This window comes from Rhinoderma darwinii, chromosome 3 (genome assembly GCF_050947455.1).
Source record: "Rhinoderma darwinii isolate aRhiDar2 chromosome 3, aRhiDar2.hap1, whole genome shotgun sequence".
NCBI classification, from domain to species: Eukaryota; Metazoa; Chordata; class Amphibia; order Anura; family Rhinodermatidae; genus Rhinoderma; species Rhinoderma darwinii.
Genome location: NC_134689.1, coordinates 244,216,434 through 244,239,405, shown reverse-complemented (window position 1 = coordinate 244,239,405; position 22,972 = coordinate 244,216,434). Strand labels below are relative to the sequence as shown.

Genomic DNA, 22,972 nt, shown 5'->3' with positions numbered 1-22,972 from the left:
TTTATTTAATCCATGTTAGATGCTATGTTTCAGTGCCCTCACAGGACTTTCTCAGTCCTTTGAGGGGACTGAAACGTAACATCTGACATGGATTAAGTAAACCACATTTTCTATTTATGAAACTACTTTCTGGAATGTTGCGATCATTTAGTTTTGGTCTATCTAAGGGACCTTTTGGATAATGGTCAAGTTCGAATAGCACCCTATGCTCTATCTTTTGAAGTGCTGCTATCTCCTACCTGCTTTTTATCGGAATAGATATACCCTTAACATTCCACGATTCTACTTTTAATCCTTCCATTAATGGTCATTTTTACATTTTGCAATTTATTTATTTTTGCAAGGTATCTCCCCCCTAAAATTATTATCTTCCAGTGGACTTCCTTTATTCCCCATGTACCCATCTTTCCCTGTTAACTTCTATATCCATACATAATTCATATTTTTACCCTCTTTACTTATAATTCTATATAGAAAAATAGTATTTATCCATGGAAAGTCTATGCGCAGGGGGGTGATAGAAAAAAAACCAACATCTATTCCCAAGACCTTTTATACCCAAGTGTAAATGTGTTCACTTATTAATTCTTCTTTTATGTTTGTGTATACATTGTCTGTATTGTTAGAACCTTTTACCCCTTTGTTACATATTATTCGCTCCCTCCCCTCTTTTTACATTCTATCCTTGTCTCTCCCCTCCCTTTAAATAAATTTGTGTCTCAAACAGTGAAAAAGTGTCTCATATTAATACTTCTTTAAAGGAGGGGGTCCCATCCCCATAGCACGTGTATGTGAAAAAAAGTATAAAAAACAAACAATAAACAAAGAAACACATACCCACCTCTTTGTTCATATACCTCCCTAGTAAACAAGCGGTTAACTTACAGTGAAGTGTCGGCTGTATCATACTGCTGACATCTGTGCTGTGTGGAGCAGGCTCAGCTCGTGAGCCCACTCCATACTTCCCCTACCCGGCTATGACGTAAGTTAAAACCACTAAAACCATTAAATCACCGGGTCTGGATTGTATACACCCCTCCATTCTGCAGGAATTAAGTACCGTGATAGACTGAACCTTATTTCTGATATTTAAGAATACTTTCATGACCGGGTTTGTTCCACAGCACTGACGCATAGCAGATGTGGTAGCAATATTCAAAAAGGGGCAAACAAGTGAGCACAGAAACTATAGGCCTGTAAGTTTAAACCTCCACTGCGGGCAAAATATTTAAGGGTTTTCAAAGAGATGCTATCCTGGATTATCTCAATGAAAATAAACGGTTAATGTAGAATCAGCATGGGTTTATGAGGGATCGGTCATTGATGACATCATTGAGAAAGGAGGTAACTGAAAGCTAAGGATTAAGACTCTTCCTTTCTCTGAAGTCAATAGAGTGTGCAGATAATGTGCAGTCTAATGCATTAGAACATAAGAAGGTACTGTATAACACGGACCAAAATTTATGGACCTGTAGCAAAATGTTCTTTCTTAAACTTACTTAAAATGTACTTAAAGATAGATCGATTTATTATAAATAGAATTACATACTTGAAATCTCTAATTAGCTTTATTTATATTATTCTACCTGACTAAGCATGGCAAAGAAGGTGTTAACACAATTAACCCAAATGATTTTTGTGTTGACAAAGACAAGCTCTATGGCCCTTTAACAGTCGTAAACACCTTTTCAATACGTCCTTACTTGCTTATGGTCATGAGGATTTGACAGCATTATATACATCTAATAAGATCAGGTCAAAAGCCATGAGACTAAGTAGTTTTGGCTTAGATGTCTGCGAAAAGTGTAGGTATTTTTCTGCAAGATAAACATAGGGACTCTTGACTCAATGCACTGTCTTATATACCCTTTGAAAGGGCATCGTATTTGAAACCCAAGTTTGAGTGTGTAGCCCCTCCGGAAGTTTGGATGATAATTAGTAACGGGTAAGCTTCTGCAATGCATGCTGGTAACACCCCCAAACTTTCATTAATTCTCAAAGGAAAATTATAACAACAAAATAAACTTGAAGCACAGTAAATGTAAATAACACTTTTCATTAAAATACCACAATTTTATTAAATCTATATATAATAGATTTAAAAACAATAAAATAGACAAATCACTGGGTCCGGATGGGGAAAAAAAACCCTGAGTTCTGCAGGAATTAAGTACTGTGAAGACAAACCCTTATTTCTAATATTTAAAGATTCTATCAAACCTGGGTCTGTTCCAAAGGTCTGGCTCATAGCAAATGTGGTGCCAATATTCAAAAATGGGTCAAAAAGTGATCCTGTAAACTCTAGGCCTGTAAGTTTAACCTCCATTGTGGGTAAAATATTTGAGGGTTTTCTAGGAGATGCTATCCTGGAGTATCTAAATGAGAATAAACTATTAGGCTGGGTTCACACGACCACATTAACGTCCGTAATGGACGGACGTATTTCGGCCGGAAGTCCCGGACCGAACTCAGTGCAGGGAGCCGGGCTCCTAGCATCATAGTTATGTACGATGCTAGGAGTCCCTGCCTCTCTGCAGGACAACTGTCCCGTACTGTAATCATGTTTTCAGTACGGGACAGTAGTTCCACGGAGAGGCAGGGACTCCTAGCATCGTACATAACTATGATGCTAGGAGCCCGGCTCCCTGCACTGAGTTCGGTCCGGGACTTCCGGCCGAAATACGTCCGTCCATTACGGACGTTAATGTGGTCGTGTGAACCCAGCCTTAAAGGGATTGTCCAGCTTCTGACAACTGATGACATATCCACCGTATAGGTCATCAGTATGTCATCAGTGCGGGTCTGCACCGATAAGCCGCTCCAATGGCCTGCGGGCACGGGATGTTGTGATAGAAAACAAAGGTTGGTTATTAATGGCGCTTCCTCTTTATGTGTCACAGTTACCAGTGGGATTCCACAGAGGTCAGTATTGGACCCTCTTCTTTTTAATTTGATTATTAATGATCTCGTAGAGGGTTTACAGAGTATCATTTCAGTATTTGCAGATGATACTAAGCTCTGTAAAGTAACCAACACAGAGGAGGATAATATAATATTACAGAAAGATTTGGGGAAGCTAGAAGCTTTTCCAGAGAGATGGCAAATGACGATTAATGTGGATAAACGTAAGGTTATGCACTTGGGCCAAGGAAACAAATTTTACAATAAAGCATTGAATGGTAACGCACTGTGTAAAACTGCCACTGAAAAAGACTTGGGGATATTGGTGGACAATAAATTTACTTTTAGAAACCAGTGCCAGGCAACTGCTGCCAAGGAACATAAAATCATGGGATGCATCAAAAGAGGCATAGGTGCTCGTGACAAGGACATGGTGTTGCCTCTATACAAATCACCAGTCATTCCACATAAGGAATATTGTGTACAATTTTTGGGCAACGGTGTATAAGAAGGACATGGCTAAACTAGAATGGGTGTAAAGTAGGGCGACAAAGGTAATTAAGGGAATGGGTGGATTGAAGTACAAACATAGTTTATCAAACTTGGTGTTATTCAGTTTAGAAAAAAAGACGGCTTAGGGGCGATCTAATTACAATGTATAAATATATAATTGAACAGTACAGAGATCTTTCTAATGATCTTTTTATACCTATACCTGTGACAATGACAACAGGGCATCCTCTACGTTTAGAGGAAAAAAGGTTTCACCATAATCACAGGCTCTCTACTGTGAGAGCAGTGAGACTATTGAATTCTCTGCCACAGGATACTGTGATGGTTGATTCATTGAGCAAGTTCAAGTTCAAGATGCATTTCTTGAAAAACATATTACAAGTTATAAGCACTAGATTCTGGAGATGGGACATTGATCCAGGGATTTATTCTGATTGCCATATTTGGAGTCGGGGAGCAATTTTTCCCCTAATGAAGCAATTGGCATCAACCTCATGGAGGTTTCTTTTTTCAACCTTATCAACTACTGTATGTAACTATGTAACTACTCCTGTCCGGAGTTATCACCCATGATCCCATTCCAGACATAGATGTAAATTCTGGCATGTCTGCCTGTATGCATGGGCGATCACTTCCTGGTTGTGACAATAACTAAGGGAACTGTGCCCAGAGCAGTTCCCAAAGTTCACATGCTGCTTGTGAACATGCTTGGCAGCTCATCTAATCATCTGTCAGAAGCTCCTGCTTCTGTCTCGGTCTTCAATGCTGCTTTACCGACTCCTTCGGCAGAGGGAAAGACACAATGGCGCAATAGCTCATCGCTGGATCCCTAGTAATAATAAGGATCTTTTTTGTCTAACTACTGACACCATCAATGATATAATACATTTATCTCCACTGGCCCACCAATAATTTCTCCTATGGATCTTGCAATATACAAGGATGTTACTAAAGTGGCCGCTATTCTCGGTTTACTGCAGACAGCATCGGGGGATCACATGCCAACTGCGTGCCTCCCAAGATGCATATGTTCTCCCTTGTATTCTTACCCAGTATCGGATAGAGCTGGATACGGATTCCTCTTAGCAACGACCGTGGAGCGCCATGTAGCAGTGGCCAAAGCAGGGGCATATACCAGTGAACAAGGGGCTACAGGAGGCAAATAATAGCATATTGGTAAGGGGAATACATTGAGAATATGCTTCTATTGTCAACTTGAAATAGCATAGGTTAACTTAAATTTTTTTACAGATACACTTTAACCCCTTCCCGTATCGTTCGCGCTCCATAACCTAATAGTACGTCTCGGGAATAACGTCCGTTTCGGCCATCCTCCCGACACATACAGGAGCTGTGACAGCTGCTGTCTTGTTCAGCAGCTGTCACAGCTCCTACAGCGGGGACCGATCGCTGTGTCCCCGCTGATTAACCCCTTAAAAGCCGCGTTCTATAGAGATCGCGGCTTTTTAGGGGTTAAGCTGCCATCGCCGGCCTGCTAATCGATAGAGCCGGCGATGGTGGCTATGGCAACCTGACACCAAACAATGGCGTCCGGCTATGCCATCGACGGAAGCCTAGTGGGTCCTGACAAAGTCAGGATCCACTATGCTTGCTGTCAGTGAGTAGCTGACAGCTCTAATACACTGCACTACGCATGTAGTGCAGTGTATTAGAACAGCGATCAGGGCCTCCTGCCCTCAAGTCCCCTAGTGGGACAAAGTAATAAAGTTGAAAAAAAGTAAAAAAAAGTTGTGTAAAAATAAGAAAATAAAAGTTTTAAAAGTATTAAAAGTAAAAATCCCCCTTTTTCCCTCATCAGTCATTTATTATTAATAAAAATATATAAACAAACTAATAAACTATACATAATTGGTATCGCCGCATCCGTAACGGCCTGAACTACAAAATTATTTCGTTATTTATTCCGCACGGTGAACGCCGTAAAAGAAAATAATAATAAACCGTACCACAATTGTTTGATCACTTCCCCTCCCAAAAAACGGAATAAAAAGAGATCAAAAAGTTGAATGTACCGAAAAATGGTACTGATCGAAACTACAGTTCGTTACGCAAAAAATAAGTCCTCGCACGGCCTTATTGATTGAAAAATAAAAAAGTTCTGGCGCTTAGAATAAGGTAACACAAAAAGTGAATGATTTTTTACAAAACGTATTTTATTGTGCAAACGCCATAAGACATAAAAAAAAACTATAAACATAGGGTATCGCCATAATCGTATCGCCCCACAGAATAAAGTGAATGTCATTTATAGCGCACGGTGAACGCTGTAAAAAAAATAGAATAAAAAAACTATAGTAGAGTTGCTGTTTTTTAGTCACCGCGCCACCTAAAAATAGAATAAAAACTGATCAAAAAGCCACATGCACCCCAAGAAAACTACAATGGATTCCTCAAGGGGTCTAGTTTCCAAATTGGGGTCATTTTTGGGGGGTTTCCACTGTTTTGGCACCACAAGACCTCTTCAAACCGGACATGGTGCCTAATAAAAAAGAGGCCTCAAAATCCACTAGGTGCTCCTTTGGTTCGAAAGCCGGTGCTTCAGTCCATTACCGCACTAGGGCCACATGTGGGATATTTCTCAAAACTGCAGAATCTGGGCAATACGTATTAAGTTGTGGTTCTCTGATAAATCCTTTTGTGTTATAAAAAACATGGTATAAAGAGGATTTTCTGACAAAAAATTTTTTTACATTTCACCTCTACTTTGCGCTAAATTTCTGTGAAACACCTAAAGGGTTCATAAACTTTCTAAATGCTGTTGTGAATACTTTGAGGGGTCTAGTTTCTAAAATGGGGTGTTTGATAGGGGTTTCTAATATATGGGCCCCTCAAAGCAACTTCAGAATTGAACTGGAACCTAAAAAAATAAATAAATTAGGCAATACTTCGCTTCTTACATTATACTGATAATGAGCCGTGCCCACCCCGAGATGACCCCAGTTTTGACCGTTTGTATAAACGGAGACCCCTATTAGACCGTTTCAGTGCCCGGTTTTCCCAAGCATACACCCCCGAGAAGTGTATTTCTATTGATGAGTCCCTGGTACATTTTAAAGGGAGGCTTCAATTCCGCGAGTACCTGCCGGGTAAGAGGGCAAGGTATGGCGTGAAGATGTATAAGCTGTGCGAGAGTGCATCAGGGTATACATACAGATTTAGGATATATGAAGGAAAGGCCACCCCCAAACCAGACTGCATCCTGGACTACAATAGGTACATGGGAGGGGTTGACTTGTCAGATCAAGTCCTGAAGCCCTACACCGCCATGCGGTGTGGTATAAGAAGCTGGCCGTGCACATCATACAGATGGCATTGTACAATGCGTACGTGCTACGTCGATGTGCAGGCCAGACGGGAACTTTCCTGGAATTTCAAGAGGTGATTATCAAGAACCTAATCTTTAGGGACCAAGAAGGTCTGGAAGCGAGGCCACATGCATCGTACCAGGGCAACACTTTCCAGGAGAAGTTCCCCAAACTGGCAAGAAGGGAAAAAGTCAAAAGAGGTGCAAAGTCTGCTATAAGAGGGCGATAAGGGATGACACAATATATCAATGTGACACGTGTCAGAGCTCTGTATGAAAGAGTGTTTTAAAATTTATCATACATCCCTTGGTTTATAATTTACCCCAATTTTACTTACCCTGATGCACTCCGCACAGCTTATCCCCCCTCGTCTATTACCTCTGGGCCCTGCTGTGTGCCCAGGCAGCTGATAACAGCCACATGTAGGGTATTGCCGTACCCGGGAGAACCCACATTACAGTTTATGGGGTGTAGGTCTCCTGTCAAAATGCTCACTACACCTCTAGATGAATGCCTTAAGGGTGTAGTTTTTAAAACGGGGTCACTTCTTGCGGGTTTCAACTGTACTGGTACCTCAGGGGCTTCTGCATACATGACATCGCACCAGAAAATCCCCAGTAGGCCAAATGGTGGTCCTTTCCTTCTTAGCCCTCCCATGGGCCCAAACGGCAGTTTATCACCACAAATGGGGTACTGCCGCACTCGGGACAAATTGCGCAACAGAATGGGGTGTTTTGTTTCTTCTGAAAATAAGAAATTTTCAGCCAAAACTACATATTATTGGAAAAAATTAATTTTGTTTTAATTCCCAGCCCAATTCAAATAAGTTCTGTGAAGAAACTATGGGGTCTAAATGGCCACATTAATAAATGATATTCCTTGAGGGGTGTAGTTTCCAAAATGGGGTCACTTCTGGTGGGTTTCCATTGCTTTGATACCTCTGGGGCTCTGCAAATGCGACATGGCACCCGAAAACCAAACCAGCAAAATCTGCACTCCAAAAGAACACACAGCGCTTCTTTCCTTCTGAGCCCTCCCATGGGCCCAAACGGCAGTTTATCACCACAAATGGGGTATTGCCGCACTACGGACAAATTGGGCAACAAAATGGGGTATTTTGTTCCCTCTGAAAAGAAGAAATTTTGATCACAAATGACATTTATTCATTTTTTTCATTTCACAGCCCAATTCAAATACGTGCTGTGAAAAAACTGTGCAGTCAAAATGGTAACAACAACCATAAATTTATTCCTTGAGAGGTGTAGTTTCCAAAATGGGGTCACTATTGGGGGATTCCTACTGTTTTGGCACCTCAACACCTCTTCAAACCTGGCATGCTGCCTAAAATATATTCTAATAAAAAAGATGCCTCAAAATGCACTAGGTGCTTCTTTGCTTCTAGGGCTTGTGTTTTATTCCACGAGCGCAGTAGAGCCACATGTGGGACATTTCTAAAAACTGTAGAATCTGGACAATACATATTTAGTAGTCTTTCTCTGGTAAAACCTTCTGTGTTACAGAATTTTTTTTTAATAAAATTGAAATTCAGCAAGAAAAATGAAATTTGCAAATTTCACCTCCACTTTGCTTTAATTCCTGTGAAATGCCTGAAAGGTTAAAAAACTTTCTAAATGCTGTTTTGAATACTTTGAGGGGGTCTAGTTTTTAAAATGGGGTGTTTTATCAGGGTTTCTAATACATAGGCCCCTCAAAGCCACTTCAGAACTCAAGAGGTACCTTAAAAAAAAGGCTTTTGAAATTTTCTTAAAAATATGAGAAATTGCTGTTTATGTTCTAAGCCTTGTAACGTCCAAGAAAAATAAAAGAATGTTCAAAAAAATGATGCCAATCTAAAGTAGACATATGGGAAATGTGAACTAGTAACTATTTTGGGTGGTACAACCGTCTGTTTTACAAGCAGATGCATTTAAATTCTGAAAAATGCTATTTTTTCAAAATTTTCTCTAAATTTTGCAATTTTTCACCAATAAACACTGAATATATCGACCAAATTTTACCACGAACATGAAGCCCAATGTGTCACGAGAAAGCAATCTCAGAATCGCTTGGATAGGTTTAAGCATTCCGACGTTATTACCACATAAAGTGAAATATGTCAGATTTGAAAAATGGGCTCTGAGCCTTAAGGCCAAAACTAGGCTGCGTCCTTAAGGGGTTAAAGAAACTTTTCTATCCATTTTTGTAAGAGGGCACCTTTCTATGAGAGAGCAAAGTGTAGGCAAATGGTATTAGTTTTCTTTTCACTATGTTTTGAAGCCAAACCGGATTAAAGGTTCCCATTAAGCTAAGTGTATAGCCACTTTTAAGGTTATATTAAAGAACTGCATAAATAGAAAATTCCCGAATATAATATTAATATTTGTTAATATCAGAATCTCTCCATTCAGTCGAGGGAGCGTTCTTTTGTACTTTCTAATTTTTGTAACTTCTATAAAACCCATTGAAATTTACACAGGGCAATGCCATACATAACTAAATAGCATACTGTATGTAAGTATTATTACATTGTGCTTTCCTTTACATTTCCTTATATGTTCTTCATGTGTCGACACAGCCACTTAATACCTTCTATACAATTATTTGATTCTTACCATCTCCATTAACATCAATCTTGTCAAAAACTCGATTAGTAAACTCTTCAGCTGTAGAGTCGTGGTCACAGCCATTAATGGCTCGCACTGCCTGCAGAAAGAGAGAAGGAATAAATACACCCGTCGTTACAACAGTTGTTAAGGAATTACTGTAACTTTGTATAGACATCTTTAGCATGTCTATAATCTTTTACACCTTAGATAAACCAGCATTTTCCTCACACATTTAGTCTCACACAAAATCATTATCGGATTTGTATAAAACAGTCTTACAAATGTGGTTAACCCCTTAATGACCAGGCCATTTTGCGCATTAATGACCGAGGATTATTGTTTGTTTTTTCACGGTCACATTCCAAGAGTCGTAACTTTTTTTTTATTCCGTGGACATCACCGTATAAGGGCTTGTTTTTTGCGGGAGTTGTATTTTGTAATTGTACCATTTTTAGATGCTTATAATATATCGATTAACATTTATTAACTTTATTTTAGGAGAGAATTGAAAATAAGCAGCTATTCCAGCATTGATTTTCACGTTATAAATTTACGCCGTTTACTATGCAGCATAAATACAATTTTAATTTTATTCTATGGGTCGGCACGATTACGGGGATACCAAATATGTAAAGGTCTTATATGTTTTCCTACGTTTGCACAATAAAAACACTTTTATAAAAAAATTACTTGTTTTTGCATCGCCGCATTCCAAGAGCCGTAACTTTTTTATTTTTCCGTCAATGTGGCCGTATGTGTGCTTGATTTTTGCGGGCCAAGGTGTAGTTTTCATTAGTGCTATTTTGGGATACATAGGACTTATAGATTAAGTTTTATTTAATTTTTTATGGGGGGAATGGGAGAAAAGAGAGAATTTTGCCGTTGTTTTTTGCGTTTTTGTTGGATGCCGTTCATCCGGCGGTTTCATTAATGTGTTCGTGTTATTGTTCAAGTTGTTACGATCGCGGGGATACCATATATGTTTATGTGTTATTTGTTTTGACACTTTTACTAAATAAAATGACTTTTTGGGCAAAAAAAAAGTTTTATTTAATTTTGACCGTAAATTATTATTATTTTTTCCACAAAGTTAATTTAACTGCTTTACATTTTTTTTTTTTGGTCCCACCAGGGGACTTCACTATGCGATCTGCCGATCGCATATATAATGCTTTGGTATACTTAGTATACCAAAGCATTATTGCCTGTCAGTGTAAAACTAGTAGGCATTTGCTGAGGACAGACCTGGGGGTCTTTGTTAGGCCCCAGCTGCCATGGAAACCTGACTGCGCCCCGCGATTTCTTTGCGGGGGCGCCGATGGGGTGAAAGAGGGAGCTCCCTCCCTCTATCAAACACATTAAATGTCGCTGACGCTATTGACAGCGGCATTTAATGGGTTAAACTGCCGGAATCAGAGCTCGCTTCGATTCCGGCAGTTGGGGCAGGAGCCAGGCTGTGTATAACAGCCGTGCTCCTGCCACTGATCGCGTGGGTACACTGTCAGTACCCACGCGATCAGAGGACCGATATATCCGTCCTCCTGCGCGAACTAGCAGCTGCAGAGGACGGATATATCCGTCCTTCGGCGTTAAGAGGTTAAGCGATAGAAAATACCATGTAAAGGAACTGTGTTTATGTGCTTTCTTGGGAAAATGTACATTAAAGTACTGTGTGTATCTGAATAGTAGCTGATTTCGTTCTTGGTTTTAAATACTTGAGTTACTAGGTCACATTCAAATTAATCTCCACATATCTGTCCTTTAGAAGATTAACACCCTTAATACGAGCAGATTAATTATAACTAGGCTTAAATCCAACTGAACTGACAGGACAGCTCAACAACCACCTTGAGACATGACTAAGTATCTGCTAAAGGCCAGTTAAGATCTTTGAGGGAAAAAATTAGGCTAGGTTCACACGACATTTGGTCACTACTTCGGACATATATTCCTGAAAAAGTACCTATAGGCTTGTAAGGGGCAGGTGTATGCCAAAAGTGTAATTTTGGCATGTGCTTGGCAGGTTTATATAGACTATACAATTTAATTTTTTTTTAGAAAGGAAGTGAATGGCAGATGTGTGCACTTGTATAGGCATACAGTTGCTATGTTTGCATTTGTTTTAACAATATACGTTTTAGAACATATGTCATCTGTATGGACTAACGTAATGTGAACTTATCCTAAGCTGGAAATTAAGCCAACTGAGATGACTGCCTCGGACACGTAGATGCTGAGAGAGGCAAAAGTCTAAAAGGGGTTATCTGGGAAGTGAAAAATGTTTCTTAGGGGCTACAAATGAAATAAAACAAAAAAGCAATACTTACCTATCCTTGCCCCGGCAATCCATTTTTGTCATATTGACAGAAATACAACATATGGCAGTTGAGCCCTCTGATTGGCTGCAGTGGTCATATGCTACGAGCCTGTAAACAAGCACCGGGACTGCCGCCATAGCGTCAGCATTGGATTGCTGGGGCAAGGATAGGTAAGTTTTGCTTTTTTGATTTATTTATTTTATTTGCAGTCCCTAAGAAAACATTTTCACTTCCCAGAAAATCCCTTTAACTGAGTAGATCCTAAGTTGAGTTTTTGTATACACAAGACAATAAAGACAATGATATACAAAAGTTGCCTCAATATTTTTATATTCGCGTTGAGTTATGTTAGGACAAAAAGGATTCTAGAGTTAACATTAAGCACAATACAGGACTACTTCTGCACTGTGGAATCTGCAAATAAAATGCATATAAGGCTCAACGTCTGTATAACAAAATAAAAAGTATACAGCTGTATGCTGTAGCATTCATATAGATTTTTATGTGAGAGATGATTGTAGTTCAAATGAGTATGAAAAATGTGTCCTTCGGCATTTGTTTGGCAGATTCAGATACAGAAAAGTCTAGACAATGATGATATTTGCATCACAAAAAAAAACAACAACCAATATATACTTAACAATACTATTTTTGTTTACATAGGCTTTAATGGAACCGTCAAATGTATGCTTCAGAAGGCATAAGTCTAAATCTCAAGAAAAGTTGATCATGTGGTTTACTTTTTTTCTACAATGTCAGACATAAATGCAGGGCCTTTGTTTACATGGGCCCTTCATTTTTCAAGAGCAGAATATAAAATGAAAGCTGCGCTGTGATTGGTTACTATAGGCAATAAAGACAGTTTCTATTTTACACAGGTTTTTCAATCCCCACTGTACACAGTGAAATAACTCCGGTGTTTGCCTTGTATTGTGATACTGTGTAAATTTGTGAAAATGTGTAAAGTGGTCTTGTAAATGGCTCACAGGAAGAAGTTAACCAAAAAGCGATCTGACATAGTCGCTTTAAGAAATGCAGGGCATAGCCGGCGGGAAATTGCTCGCCTGGAGAAGGTTTCTCTTGGTGGCGTGCACTGTACCCTGAAGAGATACGCCGAAAACAAGAGTGTATGTGATCGACCACGACCTGGACAATCTCGAGTGACCACAAAACAGAGGGACAAATTTATCAGAGTGTGTTTCAAACTGAACATATTCAAAACCGTTTGTCAGATTCGTGATTCTTTGATGGAAATAAGGAAGAAAACCATGTCAATCACAACTGTGAAATGCCCCTTGTAGCCAGTGGCTTTAAGCAATGTGTTGTAGTCCGGAAACCGTTGCATATGCCGCTTTAATAAAAAGAAGAGGGTATTGTGGGCTAAAAAGTACAGCAGCTGGATAGTGGAAGAAGGTTCTTTTCATAGACAAATCGAAGTTTGAGGTTTTGGGGTTCATGCGACAGGTAAGCGCATGCTTCCTGCTTGAATTCAGCCCAAGGTCAAGAATGGAGGAGTTTCCATTATGGTCTAGAGAAGTTTTGGAGCTAGTGCGGTTGGTGGCTTACTAAAAATTGATGGAATCATGAACTCAAAGTGCTACCAAAACATCCTCGTGTGCCATGCCAATCCCTTCCAGCACCGTCTTATTGGTTTGTTTTCAAGCTACAGCAAGATAACGACCCAAAACAAACCGTCTGTATTTGGAAAAAGTATGTTCAGTCAAAAGAATGGCAACAGGTGCTGAAGAGAGTGGCGTCGCTAGCACCAGAAATACGGGGCATAAGCTCTAGACCTTTGGTCCAGTGCCCCGGATCCCTGGGCAACTGACACATTTAATTGTATCTGCATCCTCAGGACGCAGATACAATTGAATTCTATAGCAGAACAGGGAGTGGTCAGCTCCCTGCACCACTATTCACTAAGGCTACAGGCCAAATTATGTCTGCAGGCCATGATGTCACTGCATCGCGCCAGCTTATGCAAGGGTCCCCTCTCGTAGGCTGAAGGCCTAACGTGGCTGAGTAGGCTGTAAGATTTTGCAGCTCTGTTCATTGTGGGAAATGGTCCAGGTGAGTAGAAGTTTTATTACTTGTTTAAGGGGCACTATTACACAATGAGCACTATCTACAGGGAGTACTGTGTGTGAGACTAACTAGAGGGGGGTGCATGGCACTATCTCAGGGGTGTGTGAAACACTTAAAGTAGCGCTGTGCCCGTGGAGTTCGGTTAACTTACCCCAGTATATGCATATATAGTAGGATACGTCAGAGTTATACGTTGGGACTCCTCCTGACGTATATCTCCGACAGAAGTAAAAAAACTTAATGTGAACAGACCCTAAGGTTGGATACCTTGATGAGAAAATAATGTAAGCAAATCAAGGCTCAATTCATTTGTAAACAATATTCATAAGTTCAAAACATGTTGATTTACCTAAATACAGTAAATCTATTTTTTATTTTTATTTTTTTTAAACATATTTTTTATTGACAAAATAGCAAATACACAGTAGGATATTGAACCATCATCAGAGATGTTACAGAATAGGAATGTACAAAATGTATCAGGAACAGTAGCTAAAACAAAATTCCATAGCAGTACACATCCGCAAGTTTACAAAAATAAACCATTATACATTCCAAGAATACATACATGTGTATATAAAGAAGAGTAAGGACATGCTGAGGTTTATTATAAAAAGAAAGAAAGAAAGAAAGAAAAAGCCAAACAAAAACAAACCTGAACAAAAACAAAACTCACCAGTTATAAATGAGATAGGAGAAAGACAGAGATACAGGCATGTACAATTAGGTATGAAGAGCGTCCATAAAGTACCCAGAGGACTGCCATTTGTCCAAACATAATCCCTGAGAGAATTGATACCCATGTACAGTAGAAACCGTTCTTTCCATAATGCAAGTTGTATTGACATATTGAATTACTTCAGACATGGTAGCAGTGGCAGTCTGCTTCCAATATTTAGCTATCAGAATCTTTGCAGAGGTCAAAACATGAAATATGATTGTTCTATCATGAGAATGAAAGTCAGCGACTCCAATATTAAGTAACGCTAATGCCGGACTACAAACAAAGGAATACTGTAAAACAGTAGTCAAGAGTTTGTCTATTTTGTGTGAATCTATTTTTTTTTTTTAACAAACTAGCTTCTTTTGTTAATTTCCCCCAAAAAATTATGATTTAATTGTGAAAAAGTGAGCAAAATACACTTAAGTGACTCCATTTTGTATGAAGAATCCTATGAAGAATCCATTTTATATTTTGAAGAATCATCTGCTTCTCTGTAAAATTTAATTTACGTTGGGCTTGTCTGGACAATCATATGGTTAAACATTCTTAGCTACGTTTATCATTCCTTATGTGAGACTGCTATGAAAATGTACGTGTTGACCTTGCAGCTGAAGATTGTTATGGGGAAATCTTATCTTACTCATTACTTCTCGTGAGAAGCTCTTGTCTTACATGTAAGTTCCTATAAGAAGCCTTACTTGCTCGTGATTGGCTCAGCTCGAACAACTCCCCATTGTACGTGATTGGTTGAGCTAGAGCCAACGTCCCATTGTACGTGATTGGCTGAGCTAGAGCTTTTCTTGAGATACTATTGTAATTACATTCTACCAATATACCTGGTAAGGATTATTTGGGTATACAAAGCATTGTCTCTTTGTGTCTTACTTCTCTCCGATATATCGATGTAACTAATCGATTTGGATCTGGGCAGGTGATTGAAGGGTGCCAGTTGACACACCCATCAAACCTTCAGACTAATACATTTGGCCAGGATAGCGTCAATAGGGTGGTGTATTGAATTTGAGCAGTGGTGTACCCTTAGGCCTAATTCACACGACCGTGCTCGGTCCGTGATATATGGTCCGCATGTTGGCAGTATTTCCCGGACCGAACACCGTGCAGGGGGGAACGCTACTAGCATCATAGTTATGTACGATGCCAAGAGTCCCTGCCTCGCTGCGGGAAAACTGTCCCGTACGATAATGTTTTCAGCACAAGACAGTAGTTCCGCGGGGAGGCAGGAAACCTAGCGTCATAGATAACTATGATGCTAGGAGCCCGGCTCCCTGCACAGTATTCGGTCCGGGAAATGCGACCGACATGTGGTCCGTATATCACGGACAAAACATGCTTGTGTGAATTAGGCCTAAGAAGGAGAGAGGCAGCTGAATACTGCAAAGTTTTATAATTTAACCCTTAAACAGTTGGAAAATGCCAGAAGTGGGTTTTTTTTTGCATTCCCGCATAATTTTTTTATTTTTATGTAGGCGTCGTTTTTTTGCAAGTTGAGCTGTTGATTTTTTAGCCACCATTTTGCCATACACATAAGTTAGTGTTTAATTTAATTGTAACTTTTATTATGGCTTAAATGTAGATGTTTTTTTTTTTAGCAATTTGGCCATTATATTTACACCATTAAACGATGACTATAAATAACGTGTTCACTGTATTGTATGGATGGTTACAGGGTTACTAAATATGTCCATTTTATTTACGGTTTATTTAAAAGAGCGTATTAAAAAAAATTTGTTCATTGTAATTGCTTTTGCACTATTTTTAAGCAGAAAACTTCACCCAAAAAATTTACATTTTACATTTCACCTTTTTTTCTACCTATAATATACAGATATATATTCATATACCAGTTTATTATGACTGTGAATAAAAATACTATTACATTTTTAGGTAAAGAAAACGTTAATTGAGAGCAGAGAGAAGTAATGGACCCCAGCATCTGCCTGACCTTGCCGGGTGCTGATGCCGGCCCTGCGTAAGTGTATAGTCAGAGATATATATTCAAACGTCAGTATATTATGCCTGTGAATAAAAATACTATTACGTTTTTATGCCGAGAATATGTTAATTGAGAGCAGAGAGAAGTAATAGGCCCCGATATCTGCCCGACCTTGCCGGTTGCTGATGCAGTTGCAATTATCTGAGGTATTGGTTTTTACTGAATTCTTCAAAGGTGCACACTGAACGTAATGCCAAAATGTGACATGAACAGAGCCTTAGTTTGGTACATAAAGCAATGGAATGTTAAAGGGACTTGAATGGGAAGGACTCCAAAATGTTGCAAGTGTTTTACAATGTCGGTCTCACGTACCTTAATTATATTAAGCAGTTCATGTCGGTCAATGCAGCCATTTCCATCCACATCATAAAGTTTAAAATACCAACGTAGCTTCTGTTCAATTTTTCCCCTGAGAACAAGGCTGAGAGCAGCCACATACTCCATGAAATCAATATATCCATCCTGAAATAATTAGAGAAAAACATTAATTCCATATAATACACTGCCCATGCAGTCTAAAAAAAAAATCTATGTAAAATGAATATAGCATGTGTGAAAATGGTTTACATTTTTTTCACAATTTTGCATTTCGATTATTTTTTGCTATACAGATGTAGCGATCTTTTAACTTTAGTTTTAACACATTAAATGCATAGTGGCAAGAATCTTTAACTTGACTTTTTCAATGGTTTTAAATAACTTAATATTTCACTTATCATGCTGCAGCAAGTTAGGCCTCAATCACATCTCCGTTAGGGGCCTCCGTCGCAGATACGGCCGAGATTACCGGAGACAAAAGCGCAGCATGCTGCGCTATTGTCTCCAGTAAAATCACAGACACCCTACAGGTAAGCCGAGGGAACCCATTAAAGTCAATGGGTTCCATCGGCCTCCGGTAGTATCCGTTGTGCAAGTGAACTGTTATTTCCGTATTTCACTTGTTCTGCTCCTCTGATGGAGCAGAACAACGGAATAACACAACGTAGATGGGAACATAGTCTTATTAAAGTAAAGATAATGAATGCTACATCTGTATAACTGTTATAAGTTTAAAAAAGATTTTAAAAACACTAGAAACTATGTAAACATTTTTTGGGGTTTAGGAAGATAAAGTATAACTAGAAGATACAGACTGATCCCACCAAGTCCCTTAGGGAACCCCCTATCTGCATAATCTGCAAAGTACACTATAGCCATTCCTTTTTATCATAGTAGGCAGAAATCATTTTACGCCATTAAACATCCCTGTAGAACTGTTTAATATATAAGAAAACACTGCTTCTACAGCATGGATGTTACAAATGGAAGATCTGATGTTGGTGAAACCATCCTACAGATGGTGGAAATATATGATAGTAACCTAATTGGTAAAAAAGGCCACATTGCCACATTATTTTGTTACATGCAAAGTAAAAATTTCATAAAAATAAATGACAAAATAATAAAAAATACTGCGGTCATAGAGGCTGAACGAACAAAACGAGGTTTTATTTTACTGTTTCTGCCTTCTCAACAGTCACAGTATCCATTAGTCAAAATGGGTACTGTGCATACAAAAGAGCAGAGGTCCACAACCTGTTGCACTTTGTGAGCCACGTTCAACTTTGAACGATGGTTGGGAGCCAAACTCAACTCAGAAATAGTGGATAGTCATAGTAAATATAAAGCAACAAGAAAACATGAAATGGCAATATTATACATATGAATATATTACAGTCATAGGAGCCTCAAGCTTTTGGTTGTTATCTTTTCAACCACAGATTGGCTGCAGTAAAGACAGTGGTACACATAATACTGCATGTCACAAGTTGGATATACTAAGAAAATAGCTATTATACCATCCAAATGTGTGTGGGGTTGTTTTAGGATATACCTGCAATATTGTCACTGTGGATGTCGTATTTTAGCCAGTGCTTATGGTCATGACTCCTCCGAACCACTGGTTGGGGACTACTGCAATAGAGGAAGAGTGCTCACTTTGTGACAAATGCAATAGCAGCTCCAGTAACTGTGAAATAATGGAGTTTTTCTTTAATCGAACTTGAATAAAATTAATTTTTCTTTTTTGCTACTCTTGTCTGCTACTCTTCTTACACTAGTTATTCTAAAAAACAAATAGTACGTATGTGTGTAAAAGAAAAATGTAAAAAAAAATATTAAAAAGTTGCATCTGAAAAAAACAAGATTTTAAAATGGCTTTGTTGGCAAAATCAGAAACCGTTTTAGCCGTTTAACCAGCATACATGGGAAATTGTTCAAAAGTTTCTGATCACTATGAAAGTTTTCTGACGACTACTACAAATTCCCATCTTGTTGGTAATGTGAAATTTACCTATTTTCCATGGTTATATATAGTTTTAATTCAGCCACAACTTGGTACCCCCTGGTGTTTTCGCTGTCTTTTGTGGCTCCAGTGACCATGTTTGGGTAGGCATAAAGAAACAACATGTCCCAGCAACTGTGCGCACTCCCAGTGCTGCTAAGCAAATCGACTGTGTTAGCGCACGTAAGAGAGCGAATATTACAAAACCTAATAGTATAACTTTATAAATACATTTAGGTTTTCATGCCCTTATTTTTCTCTGATAGATGAAGCAGAAGGAAAGCGGTGCGGTCATTGAACAGCCTATTAGATGCCCACAAAAATGTGTCTGTCAACTTTGCACATAGGCAAAATACTGAAAACAGTATACGGATAACAGCTCAGGACAGTATACTTCATTAGTGTTCGGCACTGGGCATGCATGGCTATCCTAAACTGCTATATAGTCCTTGTCAACTAAAAGAAAACAATAGTACCACTAGTGATAAAGGCAGACAGAATACGTTTGAAATTAAGGACATTTTAGACTTTAATAAGTCTAATACATGAATTTATGGCTTGGCCTATATGTTGTATTTATGAATATATTCTTCATTGTTGGCAGCTCTGGTTTTAAGAGTTTCATTAACATTTGGTATTAATGGAATTTGACATAGCAAAAGCTATAATTCAATATGTAAATGTACCAATCCACACAACAACTCTGAAAACCTATCTGTTGCATCATAAAATCTTGTACAAAGGCATCCAGGCCCTTTTAAACTCTTTCAATGAGTCAACCATCACAAATTCCTAAAAGAGTTCCATAGTCTCAGTGCTTTTACAGTAAAGAATCCTCAGCTATGATGATGTTGAAACCTCTTTTCCTCTAATTGTAGAGGATGCACCCTTGTCATTGTTACAGGCCTAGGTGTAAAAAGTTCATTAGACAGATCTTTGTACTGTCCGTTGATATAGTTCTATAAATGGATTAGATCGCTTCTAAGCCATGTTTTTTTTACCCAAACATTTCATTTTTTTTCTTTATACTGTAATTCACCCATTCCCTTAATAATTTTGTGACCCTCCTCTAGTCACTTGTTCAACTATGTTGTTCTAGCCCTGCTAGGTCTGCCAGTGATTTGATTTTATTATGAATCGGATGTCCTTTTTTGTTATCATACCTGTTGTTTATTTCAAAAATATAATAAAAATTTGAATTGAAAAAAAAAATAAACGATGCTGTTCTACACAGATGCCAAAAACTGTGCACAATGGGGCAGATTTACTATTAATGTTGTAACAGAATTCTGGCAAAAGTTGCACCTTCTACTTGGGGCAAACTATTTTTTCGACAAATTTATTAATGAAATGTGCCAAAAGAACAGATGTTTGTAAATCTCCCAACAAGGGGTAGTGGCTTATAGGAGAAAGGGGACAAAAATAAGCCAAACAAGGAGGTGGTATTAAGTTAAACACAAGTGTCTAAAAATGCACCAAATTTATCATCCAGAATGAGCCACTGTGATTAATTTGGGCCATCTAGTCTAATTCTAAGCTGTGTAAATTCAAGACAGTATTAGTAAATCTGCCCGAATATTCTATGAATATTGGACAGATTCACATAGTTTTGTATAGATGCAAAACTATGTTCTTGTCATGTGCATCTATGATTGATTGAAATGATGGATGTTAAATAAAACATCATTTTTTTAACCATCATTGCATAGACTTCAATGGAAAAAATATGACTGGTGGAAAAAAACACAGCTTTTTTTGTAATACATTTCATAGAAAAATAACCATGTATTTTTATTTTTTAAAAAGTGACATAATAATGGCAGTGTTATTTGAAGGAGTCATTTACTTTATAGCTGGGTAGTGGAGTATAATGCTTTTTGTCATACACACTTTAGGCAGATTCTCTACTAGATGTATAATAATACATAATCTTAATAACACGTGATCATTACCTGCTGAGTAAGAGAAGAAATAAGAAACCAAAGACATAATTATGCACAAACTAATATCAGCCAAACTTCTGTTACCTTTGATCAGTCTAGTGGAAGTTACTCTACATAAAGTAGAACAGAAGTTGTTTAATATTTGCCAATATGAAATCGTATAATGTAAGAATAAGTTTAAATTTAAAAATAATAATTTTACCTTGTTCATATCAAACGTACGAAACATTTGTTCTATGTAGCTGTTGGCTTCTCCACTTAGTCCTCGCAAACCAAAGAACTGCTTGAATTCATGTAGGGTTAGTTGTCCTGATGGACATTCAGTCATGAACTTCTTGTACCAGTGATGGATTTCCACTGCCTGCAGGTCGTCTACTGTAGAGCTGCTTGTATTACCCATTACCTTCTATGTTTGTTCCTTTTTCCTAAATGTAGTTTTTTCTTAAAGCTGCAGTCTTTATTCACAGCTCCTGAGATTTTATTGAGGTCTGAAGGTAAAGGCTTTGTAATTCGGCACAAAAATGATTCAGGAAGTTTTTCAACTGGAAAAATAGTTAAAACACATAAATCCAGATATTTCTTTCAGCTTCTTTGTCTTATTTAAATGCCAGACGTGGTTTAGACGCAAGACAAAAATAATGTAGGGTGTTCTGTATTCTGGGGTCTCTCCGATAATGGCAGTCCCCTCAGCACAGTTCCCCGTACTACAAGTGTTTCGTTGTATAGTGGCTTTTAAACTGACCCGGCAGCATTTGCCAGTTACCGGATGCTTAATCCAACTTGATGCCATCCAATGTATTCATGTACCAAGACATTAGAAGTGTCAAGGTTAATCTCAGCCTTTAAGAGATTATGAGACTCAGTGATGTGTTGTCTCAGTGTATTTCTCTATAAACAAAATGTTTCATAACACTATGAACTGCATTTAGTCTCTACCACATCATTTAAAAATTAGGAAAGGTATTATTAGCCGCAAAATATAAATTAGATCGGCTTGACCACCATGGCATTCAGGAAGATCTAAGCTTGATTTTATACAAGAACTCAGGTATAGATCATAAACAATGTAAAATGTACAACTTTTGGAACATCTTGGAACTGGACAAAAAGATTCATGGTGTAACTAAATCAGAACATCTGTCCATTGCTGCTTGGTTAAATCCGTTACATCTTTCCTTCATCTTGAAGAACTTTTGTTTTCAATATGCTTTTTAAATATTTTAATAAACAAATATAAAAAACTTATTGCTTTGAAAGGCTAAGTTCATTAATATTCTTTGCATAATAAAAGAAAGTCAAGTACACATATCTCAAACATATTCTCATTATAAGAGAAAAAGCAATACACAAGACATAGAAATATTTTTGTAATGTTGTTTTATGTAATATTAAATAAAAGCAAAGTAACGGGATATGTGAACCGTATTGTCCGCAAAATAAAGAATATCATTATATACTTAGATTCTCTATGAGAACATTAGGGCAGTGTTTAAAAATTCTTCTTCTTAACAAATTCTATTGCCCTTATTTTCTTTTCCTTTATACCTTTCCCTTTCTTAAAAAAAGTATTCAGGGGGCGTGGCCTGGCATGTAAGAGAACGCAGCGAGCGAGTGTCCCTTTCGAACAATCCTGCAAACAGCATCTTTGGACATTCAAACAACCCCAATATTGCGACTCATGGAAGTCCTATTGAACTGGTGACAGAGAGGCAGTGATGCAGAAAGATGCACCATACGTCAAGATGACCACTGCATCTACGTGTGCCAGTAAATCAGCAGCAGCTGGGGCAGCAACAAAGTTGTCTGGTTTTGCCAGTACTCATGGGCGCAACAACATAACCTTAGGGAATACAGCCTCTCCAATTGACGGAAGAGACTGATGGAAAATCCAATAGAGGAGGATACAGCGAAGAAGATGGACACATGGCTATACAGGTACCTGTACACAGTGGGGGGCTGCAGCAGGCTACAGAGCCTACCATGAAAGATGTATTTTTGACTGTCACACAATGCAATTCTGCCCTGTCCTCTCTAGACCCGCAAATGTACACCCTGAAAGAGAAAATGTATTTTACGAGGCAGGACTTAAAAAATGTGAAAGAACTGCAGCAGTAGAAAGGAGAATGAGTTAAAGAGGCTCTGTCACCACATTATAAGTGGCCTATATTGTACATGATGTGATCGGCGCTGTAATGTAGATTACAGCAGTGTTTTTTATA

At 38.4% G+C, this 22,972-nt stretch overlaps 1 protein-coding gene across 1 annotated transcript in view; it reads right to left on the bottom strand.

Annotated features, from left to right (window-relative positions):
- The window catches only part of LOC142748011 (guanylyl cyclase-activating protein 1-like), a 29,180-nt gene extending 8,027 nt beyond the window's left edge, over positions 1 to 21,153 (bottom strand). Inside the window, exons 1-3 of the mRNA XM_075855129.1 lie at positions 20,956 to 21,153; positions 16,800 to 16,949; positions 9,353 to 9,443 (exon numbers count right to left, since the gene is read on the bottom strand). Of these exons, the coding sequence (XP_075711244.1) occupies positions 9,353 to 9,443; positions 16,800 to 16,949; positions 20,956 to 21,153 (439 nt within the window). The remainder of the gene's footprint in view (positions 1 to 9,352; positions 9,444 to 16,799; positions 16,950 to 20,955) is intronic.
- Positions 21,154 to 22,972: the final 1,819 nt, after the last annotated feature.